Raw genomic sequence first — 12531 nt, forward strand, 5'->3', positions numbered from 1 at the left:
CCTGTCGTGCCGTGAATACAACAAACGTTTTTTTTTTTACGTCAGCTTTATAAATTCATGACAGTATAGTCAAAGCACGACTGCGCAAGCAATTTGATACGCTTCTGAATACACCGAATGAAATAGATAATACGTGAACCGATTCAATCGATCTTTAGTTTGTTTGTGTGTTGTTTAACGCCGCCCTTAGCAATATGCTAGCTATTTGACGGCGGTCTGTAAATAATCGAGTCTGGACCAGCCAATCCAGTGATTGACATCATAAGCATCGATCTACGCAATTGGAATACGATGACATGCATCAGCTAAGATGCAGTAAACCAGGTAACACAATATAAACCATTATTTCAGGCTCTCTTCTCACATTATGCTCAATCTAATGCACACCTTTGAGTGAACTTAATACTTTTATATAGTAAACGTCAATCACCCTTACAGATAAAATACATTATATACATTTTATCACGTATTGAATATGTAAGCTACATTTACAAATAATTCCATGCGTAATATTAATGTAATATATTTGTATAATCCCCTCCCAGTCTAAACACAACATGTGATCTTAATGCATCTATCCGCTTCTTGACAACCTACATGTACGTGTAATCTTGCAACAATCCGTCCTTATCTAATGAACATGTGATGTAATGCATCCATAAGCTCCTTGATAATCCACATGTTAACATGCAACAACCCATCGTCATCCAATAGCATGCCTCGATCCGTCTCGATGTAATACACATGTTCCACCTGCCCTGACCTGCTCCTATGGAATATGTATGTAGCCTACAAACAACAGGGCCCTGTCCTCCCCTAGATAATACACAAATAAGTTGCATGTTAAACGCACTTTTAGATACAAGCTATATAGTAGCATGCATTTACGCCACAAACAAGCTTATATCCTCCTTAGATAATGTACATCTTAGTTACACGTACAAATGCACTGAGTCTCTCAGATTGTATGCATGTAAGCTACATGCACACACAAGCCCCTTAGTAATGCCAAATACAATCTTGTTGCACCCGTCCGCCACAAGAGCATTACTAATCAATGCATAGTGTACATTATATGACGACTATATCAATCCATCTGTACCTAGATAAAGAACACCACCAACTCAGGATAATAATATTATACATGTAATCACCCGTTCCTTAATAATATGAAAGCAGCAAACATTTTCACATCATCGCCTTGTTATATGACTACGTTATCTACCTGCACCCTCCCGTATTAGATCTGCATGCATCTATTCACCCTTAGGCACCAATCCGACAATAAATAAAATGCATTGAAAATATATGCACCTGTGATCATTTTCATGTAAGCTAATGAAAAACACACATCCGCCTGAAGGTAATATACTAGTAACAGACATGCAACTAACTGTCTTTATATACTCGTAAACTACTTATACCAATCAGCTCCAGCCGACCAATGATAATAGGTTTTAATTAATGTAATCTGGTTGCACCTATTCACCACTGGGTAATAAAGATGCTAACAAGTTGTACCATCCACCCCTAGGGTATACACATGCACCCATTCATTCATTCATTCATTCATTCATTCATTCATTCATTCATTCATTCATTCATTCATTCATTCATTCATTCATTCATTCATTCCACTCACATACAAGACATGATAATTATAAGCATCCAATAGAGTGAGTGAGTTAGGTTTTACGCCGCTTTTAACAATATTCCAGCAATATCATGGCGGGGGACACCAGATATGGGCTTCAAACATTGTACCCATGTCGGGATTCGAATCCGGGTCTTCGGCGTGACGAGCGAACGCTTTAACCACAAGGCTACCCGACCGCCCCGCATCCAATAGAAGAAAATACTGTACATGTAGTGCACATATATGGACTCTTCCTCCCCCCATCCCCATCAAATAAACATGTCAACTGTATATACCTATTCGTCGATTGATATTATTTAGAAACATGTTATAATGAAATTATACACGTGTGTCTCACCTGTGACTTGATGCTTGTCCATTCTAAAAGTGTCTTTGAAATATCTACCAGTTTTCCTCAGTGAAATACCCAAAGACTATTAATAGTTTTTTTGTTAGTCCAGATCTTGTGACCTGATTTTCTACTCACTGGTTTCATGCCTAAGTGTCTATATATTGAAATACTATTCTATATATACAGCGCCCAAGCACTATAATATCATCAGATAAACGCCAGATCGGACAAAGCCCCTTATTTTCATGCAAACAATTAAATTGGTATGCTTCTTTTAAAGGAGATAAATTGCAGCTGTCGTTGCGAATAAGAGAGTGAATATCCTCATGATCAACACTGTATGGATTCAGGCGCTGTGGCAGTTTGCCATGTATCACTCAATGCAATTCATGGTGTCTTACATAAGGTATCATGGCTTAGAATAAATTAAGTTCAGTTATGTAAACTATTAATTACGTTACTTTGCGATTCAGTACATAAGATAATTTTTTGCCTCTTCATAGAAATATGCGTATATATGACGAGATGTTCAGCATGCAATGCACCCCTGTACCGTTTGGGTGAGTGTTTTTGACGTATCAGAACGCTCACACAGCTTCAGGTTTTGTGGACAGGTCGGCTTTGCCATCAATGCATCCTGCGGCTCAGACAAACAATAAACACCCGGACAACTTAACTGAGATTCGAAAAGAGCATAAAGACGCTGGCACTTTTTCACATTATGTATTAATACATCATACTACATTCGTACATACTTGAACGAAATAATCGTACATTATCAAAGCGACATGGCAGCTAAATATGTACAAGATAATGAGTAGCATGTTGACGCGGTTCTTGAATTATCCATTTGGAATATCAGTACAATGTACCCCTAACGTCACTTGATACATCACGTATTCATGTACACGTAATGTATAGTTGCCATACAGACCCTGAAACAAATATTCAAATACAGCCTATGCAAGTCTATATGGGTAGTTGTACACTTGAGTTGAAATAAAATGGATTAAACACTGATCCAAGCCTATCGGGATAATAATAAGGTAGATTCAAGGGCATTCACTTTGCAAATGGAATATTATGCGTAACAAATGGACTTATTAGTCGACAATTATATATCGCAGAGGCAATATCAATACTTTGAGGAATTTCATTATGATCAATAATATGTTTATCAGTTTATCTGTTTATGGAGTAGCATAGTGATCAAAGCGTTTGCTCGCCACGCCGAAGGCCCGGGTTCGATTCCCCAAATGGTAACATGTGCGAGGCCCATTTCTGATGTCCCCTGATGTGATATTTCCGGGTTATTACACTAACTCACTCACTGGATTTATGATAACTAGTTGCATCTTAGTATAGTTATAGTTATAGTCATATAGTTATTCATATGTTACTTCTAACGAATGATAAAACGACTTGTAAGTTATTACTATATTAAGCAGACAACATTTTCTGACACTGATTGAATACGATGCATATTTTCAAATAACTATTTGTTGAAGTTAATTTTCCGAATTGTTTGGAAGCTAAACTGATCTGAAAATAATCAGTATCTGTTTTAGTTATGCGCCGGAAAAGTATTCATACCGCAGAATAATATGAATGACCTTTAACCTCCTTAATACTGCCTAACCATTAGGCTATTCTGACAAAATCGTTACATTGGATGGAATTAAAAATCAAATCTGGTAATGTACACAGAATATCATCTGTTTTAACTATGCTGCGAGACGGATGACATTAATTTGACCAGCTATCAAAATATTTCTTCATTTGATTTAGTAGTAATGGTACAATAGACTGGTTTTAGTATAGACGTCTTACGTATCAAGATCCTAAAAACAATCAGTATTAATAATAGATATAACATCTACATATGCGTCGAGAAACAACTATCACCCTCCACACACAGCAAATGCCACTTCACCATCATACACAATCAAAACAGAAACAGCAGCTGTGCACAGCATACATAAGCACACACGGCCACAAACAAGGAAATAAAACAAGCCCTTTTCAGAAACATATCTACACATTTGCAATCTGTGAATATTTCACTGAACACCTGAACCTGAAGCCTAATATATAAGTATTCACTATGTATGCAACCCCTGTGTATGCAACACACCACGAACGGTTCCCCCAAATGTAATATACCTAAATTACACAATTCTAAACAATAAGATCAACAACCATTAATATACCTTACAATCAATTTAATCAAATATCCAACTATTTTATAAATATGTTCACTCCCACAAAGTAACAACAGAAGTACACTTTCCTTCTGCCGAAAATGTGACAAACATTATGTTTTCATTGGACACTCACATGACGGGGAAACGATCATCCTAAATTTAATTTTATCCCATGGATAATATCTGTTTCCTATAAAAGTTTCCTGGTAGGTTAACAGCTGGCACACAGTTGTAGCTTAGCTTATTAGTATTGCAATATGTGTAACAAAACGTTCCCTGTCATTGGTTAGGAAAAGAGATGATGTCACACATCTGTTAACACCTACAACAGGAGCGTCTGGATGTTTTGTTTGCAATAGCTAATCAACAGCAGGTTAGATTCTATAACTTTTAACTCTGTAAAAAAGGAACTGTAGTCAACTTACCCGATCGTATAAATGTGTTTCGACAACGGTTGCAGGTTTATATTACTGGTTTTTCCTTATGGGGTATTCAAAGGTCATGCTGATTGAATCAATGATTCCCGAGGAATTGTGCTATTTATCGAAATGAATGACGGTCGATTGTGTTCGGGCTGCAATCGTATTTCCATGCTTAGACATTCGGTTGTGTATACGTACATGAATGAACAATAACTTCCTGATGTTCACACATTACTATATTATGTATTTCACGTGGTGTCTACTCTACTCTACTCATTACGACATGACGACACCATCACAATAGGTAACAATGGACTTAAACATTGTGCGACAATGCATGACTTGAAAACAAGGCGCATCCGTCAGCACTGAAGAATACATAATACATGCACCCATTTCGCCTATATGTAATCTATACACAACGTGATTCTTTGTAAATACTCTACAAGCACCAAGGATCACGTACTCAAGCAACTCATGCCACAAGTGTGCCAGCTTCCTATGACCATTTTCGGCCGAGGAGAGCATATTCTCGTGGACTCGATCAAAGCGGTAAATGTCTAATCATGTACATTCGAGTACCTGATAGGACAGATGCCATCGTGTGAAAATCATACAAGTAGGTGAGGGGCATTATGGCGTTATTTACAATTTGTTGACAACGCACAGTGACACTGTTCGTTCTTTGAGTTGCCATACAGAAAGTCTGAGATGGATGAAGATGCATATTTTCAGTGTGACAACTGGTAAATACGAGTAAATCGTTGCATATTTCATCTCGGTCTCATGGGGTGTACAAAATCATTTGCATGCATCAGGCCCACAGATCATATACATGCATGTTGCATATACTGTGATACTACAGCTAATTATAAGAAAGTACACTTGTCTGAGGTCCCGTACTTAGCAGTGCAGGATTCCTATATGGTCGTGGTTCAAATTCCAGACTTCCACATTGCTTCCTATTCTGTCATGAACACATGATAAACCACATCAAAAGTTTTTAATAAAATGTGACAAATATATCAGTTTGAAACAGAGATCACTCAGACAAAATCGAGTGAAACAATCGTGTTTAAAGTTTTAGTGCTGTCAAAAGAACCAAGTGATAGATCGTCTGCTTGGCCACATGTCCATGACGTGATACTCTGGATAAAACTAAATATTTGTTTTTAAACCGATTGAAAACTGAGGACACCAGGTTATGTGTTTCCCATTGTTTTTGAGTCTCTTTCTGTTTTTGCAAGTTCTTGCACACACTAGTTACTTATCCTTGTGCCTTTTCTGGCGTTATCAAATGTCAATCTGTCACGCGTAGTTGTAGCTTAGTTTATTAGTATTTGTGCAACACAACGGCCCGTGTCATTGGAGAAAATAGATGATGTCACACAACTGTTGTGTAAGTAAGTGAGTTGGGTTAACAGTATTCCAGTTATATCACGGCGTGTAAGCTTAATGTGGGAGGAAAGCCCGAAGTGATGCAGGTCTCAGACGTTTACCACTTCGGTGAAACCCTCGAGCACGGGTATGGTGCTGACAAACCTAGAAACATAATCGGGGTGAACCGGGATTCGAAGCCACAATCATAGGTTTCTGGCGAGTCCAGGGGACGCAACTCTGCAGCTCAGCAACTCTGCACGGCCTCCCGTGCCCCCCACAACTATTGTGACCTAAATGGGAGCGTATGAATAATGTTTATAGCAGCTAGAAGTATGTTACTTTCTATAACACACTGTGTACAATATCTGTTTCCAGGGAAACCGTTTTGTCAACTAACCTAACCCCATGAACCCCCCGTTTCTCACTGTAGTCGTTTTACATTGTGTTTCATTTCAAAGGGTGATTGCTTCAACACTCTCGCGATTGCCGGTGTCGATAGAGATAGCCACACGCTGATCGACACAACGATTCCCGAGGAATTCTGTTATTTATAGAATGACACTAGCGAGACGGGTTTGTTGCAATGTTGCATGACCCTTTGTCGACGTCCTTGCTTATCCATTCAGTCATGTGTACAGTTGTCTTGATGTTGACACAGTACTATATACGTACCTTAATAATTAAGTTTGGTGTGCTGATTATCGACATTTTATTGCATAAAACGGATCTGCAGCCAGGTTAATTTTTCTGTACTTAGGTTATCGAAATATTGCTCTCATTGCCCCAGAGATGCATGACGTTTGCATGTGTACGCTCTATGACACACATCAGAAATGTTACACAGCCTGCACCAGTAGTGTACAGTGAAACCTGGTTAATCTGCATCCCGTTAATCCTGAGGTGAAAGGCCGACCCGTTATCATTCACCGTTTCACGTTTATGCATATGCATACTTGTTTTCATTACCATCATAACCTGCGTCACAAACTTGATTTATGCTTTATATAAATATTCCATCATGGTCATACTGTTGCTCAATGTCTATTGATTCGTCTGCCAGAAATAACGGAATATACCCCCCACCCTTAGACATATTCAGATTTAATCTGAAGAAAAAGAAGATCTGTTCACCGAGAACAGATTAGGCAATCACCATTGCACATATTCCTATAAATATGAATATGACTATTACTACCACAAATCGACATCTCCTGAAATTCCCATCCAACCCGTTCTGAATTTATACATACATGTAAAAGTACTAGTATTCCTGTTAAAAACACTCCTCTGTCTATATTTCTGCAAGATGCATAATCATTTCGTTCTGACTTGTGCAAGTGTAAGGTTTGGGTTTGGGTAAATTTGGATATAAAACTGTAGCTTCAGAACTACTTTATCTACGTGTTTGAAATGAATATGGATTCGCCTGGCTGTCTCATATTGTTGGCGATCGATGATGTATTTTCACGTTGTTTAAGAAAGGTACTTTAAGGGTGTTTTATAGGATATACCCATGGATAACAGTTCCTTTATATCATATACAATTAACGAATACACAATGCCATTTAGAAAGTGGTCACATGTAACAAATGTTATATTTGGGATAACACCTTCTTAGTAAAGTACAGATTCTTGTACTTTTTTGGGTTGAGTCCCGTCCAGGATTCGAACCCACACTAGCCAGAGTGAGGCACCTAATTGCCAGCGCACAAACTCAGCGATCTAACCCACTCAGCCACCGAGGCTTAAACAAAAAGGGAGCTCCTTTAACTGGTAGTCTAGATCACGTACTTTTAGCACCCCTCTGACAAGTGTAAATTTGCACGACTCCCATGGCCGAAAGCTATAAATACACAATACCAGACGGGACTCAACCCAGTACGAGAATCTGTACTTTACTAAGAAAGTGTTATCCCAGATATAACATTTGTTACAACTGACCACTTTCTAAATGGCATTGTGTATCCCAATTGCGTGAATCTATGCGCATGAATCAGGGGAGTGTCTGGTTCAGACTCCATCATCTTACAGACCGCCGTCACATAGCTGGAATATTGCTGAGTGCAAACAAACAAACATACCAAGTACAATTTCCAGCTGTACTAACACACAATGAAAACGCATAATCGTGTTTAAGGGATCAGAGAAGATGTGTTTTTATGCTCAAAACCATCTCCAAACACATCAAATGAGATTCGAACCTACACGACGACAGTGTTGAGTTTGATTATTGCATGTCTTAAGACACCGAACAAATGAACTTGATTTTTGTAGACATTTTTCCAATTATAACAAAGTTCGAATAGACATTTTCAAAGTATATGCATTCGTTTGTTTTTATTAAATAGAAAAGAAAACAGTGCGTTAAATGTGTATATGTTTATTCATATTGAGTATTTAAATATATATACATTAATTTACTTACATACATTTGTGCTCTTGGGGTCAATCTGGTAAGAGGCGACTAACGGGATCAGGTGGTCAGGCTTGCTGACTTGGTTGATTCTTGTAATCGATCCCAATTTCGTGGATCGATGCTCCTGATATCAAACACTGGATTGTCTGGCCCAGACTCGATTATTTACAGACCGCTGTCATACAGCTGGAATTTTGCTGAGTGCAGCGTTAAACAACAAACACGCACACAATCTGGTAAATGGTGATTTTTCCAATTAATAATATTTTATTTTTTTATATATTTGGATGCATTACAGAATATACATCTTTTGAATTTATTTTGAATTCGAGACAACTACTAGATTGCCCGTCAAAGTAAATTCAAATAATATATGCTCCAAAATAATGCCAATCCTTGTCTGACTTTAACAGTTCCAAATGCGACACAGTTACTATGACCTGGTCTCCAGCATTCAGCTGCACCAAGCTGTGGATATCACTGGAGTATTCCAGACTTGCTCCGTCAATGACATTGTTCTTGTTCTCACACACGATGTTCTCCGATACGGTCTCTGTCTGTTGCGACACGGCATTGTATCGTGTTATGCTGTGATGAAAATCAAGCTCGGGATCAACTCGATGATTTTTTTCTGTGTAAAATTTTACATGAGAATAAACGACATACACTCCAGCGGTTGGGATTGAAACACTTCCGTTTTCATATGTCATACCATTGTACAAGTACTGTCTGCCTGGGCCAACAAACGGTATCCAGTTCCTTATTGCAGTGTTTGTAGGTTTATCTGTCAAGAAAACACAGGTACATATATGTCTATATCATAGAGTAAGTGGTCATGCACAAACTATATTCATATATGTGTGATGTGATTTCAGTTATACGTATATGGATTATATGCCTGAAAATCTACATTCAGATTATAATCACACTGTTTTGAACCAATCCTTGATAAGTCACATTTGTAGCATGGAAGCAGCATATTTCTTTTGATGTCAACCATGCAATAACTCCGATTCCCTATTAAGGGTTTGATTCTCCTTTATAATGTTACGAGTTCGTGTTACTACAAACATGAATCGACAGAAATGATTTCAACAATCATAAGATATCCCTCCTGCATGTATTCATAAACATATAAATAATCAAACGCCAGAAAACTCTTTCCATATTCGTAAGAAATAGCTGCCGAAAGGAGAGTCCATTGAATGATTCCGAGTATATCATTGGCACGTGTTTATGGATCACTATCAATGGTGAGCGCATCCTTCCCCATCAGTGGCACAAGAACCGACAGATAGCAAAGGAAAGTCAAGTAATTGTTAAACTTCAAAAACGGGAAGATATGATAACAGCTGATGGGATATTTCAGCGAGAATGGGTTCACTGTTGAAAACTTCATGCATACTTCTTTGAAAAATATCATATCCCCCAAATTTCATATAAATATAATCAAACACTGTTTTCTCAGTAAACTTCAGATGATATTTCCTTTCATTTTACACCCATCACTACGTTTGAAGTGACAAATGCCCCATGGATGAAGGAGTGAATTTTTTCTGAACTTTTTCACTAGGTATAGTGGTGTACATATTTGCCAAAAAATGGACAGAGCTGAACTCATTTATTTTCTGAGACTGTAACATGGGTCTCTAATTAAACGTCCATGTGTAACATTAATTTGTACGTCATGTGGCGGTGACGTCAACTGAAATTTGATTACTCGGTCCTCCCGACAAGAAAAGTTCGTTGTTGAATCGTTTGACTTGTCTAAACTCGTTATTTCAAAGTTGTGATACTTTTCCCTACGCAAACTCGTAACCGCCTCGAAATATTTCCTGATTCAGTCGCATTTCCATTGCCCGTCTAACACGTTATACAACAGTTATATTAATAATAAATGCTTACATTAAAGAAATCACATACACAAGGTTCGAATGGTACACTGGTGACGTACACCGGTGACTGTCCGGCAACAAAACGATGTTGAACTGATTTGAAACATATGCTGCAGATGAGATGTGGACATGTTTACCTTTGTTGTTTTTGCCAAAGTCAAGTCCGGTCAGAAATGCAATGGGCTTCAGAATATTCCAATATTCTAGTGGCGTAACGGCTTGTTGACCTGTATGAATGTAAACATATATAAAAGCACACTAGGCGACACTAGTCAAATTATACTATTTACATTAAATAAACGTTTTGGCACAGTTTGTAAAGCCATGTGAACGGGGGCAGAGAGGGAACACATTTTTTTTAAATGTATATTTGATCATGTTTAAATGTATTGTGTTTGAGTTGTTTTTTAATTCACCGGAAAACAAGTAAAATGTGTATGTCTCTAGCACAGGAAAACCCACTTACCTCGGGGGGGGTGCAGAGTTTCCCGAAGATCAACATATATCTGCAATGACCAGTGTAAATATTGAGATACTCTTTCTTTGTTTGGAAGAGGAAACATTTAAATGACATGCTGAATTAGATACGTACATGTGAACTCCTAGAGAAGCACCTACTATCGATGGTGATACATGGTGATCTTTAATCTATTTTTTTCAGATATCGTTTTATGTGAACGATCAACTACATACTTTTAAAGGATATATATGTTCATACGTGTTAAATTTATTTAGTCATACGTTTGCAGCACAATGTTCAGTGCAGCCTACAATATAGCATTTACGACTGACAGTTGTGAGCGGGTTTCAATTAATTAATTTCATTTAAAATTCGTACTTCGTCGATCTGCTTCTTCAACTGGTCGGCAGTGTTCCAGAGTGTTGCCGAAGGGGGCTTGCTGCGTTCCTCCTCGACAGTCACCACAACACAAATAACTGCGATTCCAACAGCTATGTTAAGGACGAGCACAGCAGCAACGACTGCTTTCGTCGGTTGCATGATGTTTCATTTGACCAAAGCGGATATTGTTCCTAAAATGCATTGAACATAAATTAATCATGTACAAATGTTGTATGATGCAATTTGTAAAATGATGATCGACGTCATATGCTCCAAATCAGCGTATTAGACACGAGACGTCACCACGCTAATCATATGTCGTAAAGAGCTTGCAATTGTCTTAGTATCCAAGAGAGCAGATTGTCCTTTTATTACAATGGGGAACTAATTCGCACAGATAGACGATTTCTGATTTACTTAGGTAGTTATTATGATCAGCCATCCTCTACTAATATTCATATCTGAATAGGTGTAAATAATATTAATATTCCTAACTTGTTAATGTAATCATCTCTTCTTTCTAAAACCACCACATAACTTTGTGAACTAACCAAATGACATTTCAGTTTATTTATTGACATTTTACTTATGATTCGTCCACCCGAATGACGCACTTGGCATTATTACACTTAAAGTCTCCAAACATATTTAAAGTGTGCATTTAATGGTAGAAACGTTCTTGAAAGCAATACCATGATTACATTTTCACATTATATTTTCAGAATAAAACATGCATTATATGTGTTTAAGAATGACAATAATTACTTAACAATAACAAGATTGCAAAAAGGCTCTGTATCCGTTATCTAGCACAGGAGAGATGAGGAATTGATAAAGTCTTTAGAATACCTTAATGTCTTAAATACATGTGCAAATTATACAAAATTAAGGAAGGCGATCTTTTTTTAACATCAATTTAACACGTTAGAAAATGAGCTTTATTTACGACACAATTGCGAATGTATGAATTGAGACCGCAGCTACGTTAAAAACGATATTCACAGATCGATAAGCATGCAGAAATGAAACTGGAATAGATGTTCTTGGAAAGAGATTCCCCTCCTATATTAAGACAGTTCTGGTTTTCCCAGGTATATATTTAATTCCAGCCTGGCTCTATATTTAGCCTCGAACTACGCAGTATGTGACCTGGATAATATGTGAGCCAAGAAATAGTCCCTCTTCCCCACTAAATTACTGGCATCAGAGCATGTTATGTACCTGAGTAGTATCATTTTTACTTTTCATACTAGCCGGTGTATGTGTAGTTACAAATTTGACAATCATTACGATAAATGTATTAATAACATTTTCGTTGAGACAGCACAGCCAACATCGTCATCTATATACCGTGAGACCTCATTACCCCACCCCATGTACCCGGA

The 12531-nt window shown here is 37.7% G+C and overlaps 1 protein-coding gene across 1 annotated transcript in view; it reads right to left on the reverse strand.

Annotated features, from left to right (window-relative positions):
- Positions 1-8747: 8747 nt before the first annotated feature.
- LOC139447900 (uncharacterized) overlaps positions 8748-12531 on the reverse strand; it is a 3889-nt gene continuing 105 nt past the window's right edge. The window contains exons 2-5 of the mRNA XM_071229379.1: positions 11144-11337; positions 10772-10811; positions 10443-10532; positions 8748-9194 (exon numbers count right to left, since the gene is read on the reverse strand). Coding sequence (XP_071085480.1) covers positions 8773-9194; positions 10443-10532; positions 10772-10811; positions 11144-11305 — 714 coding nt within the window. The 5' untranslated portion in view covers positions 11306-11337 and the 3' untranslated portion in view covers positions 8748-8772. The remainder of the gene's footprint in view (positions 9195-10442; positions 10533-10771; positions 10812-11143; positions 11338-12531) is intronic.

The sequence above is a fragment of the Haliotis cracherodii genome, unplaced genomic scaffold, assembly GCF_022045235.1.
Source record: "Haliotis cracherodii isolate W230 unplaced genomic scaffold, xgHalCrac1.p SCAF_7, whole genome shotgun sequence".
Taxonomy (NCBI): Eukaryota; Metazoa; Mollusca; class Gastropoda; order Lepetellida; family Haliotidae; genus Haliotis; species Haliotis cracherodii.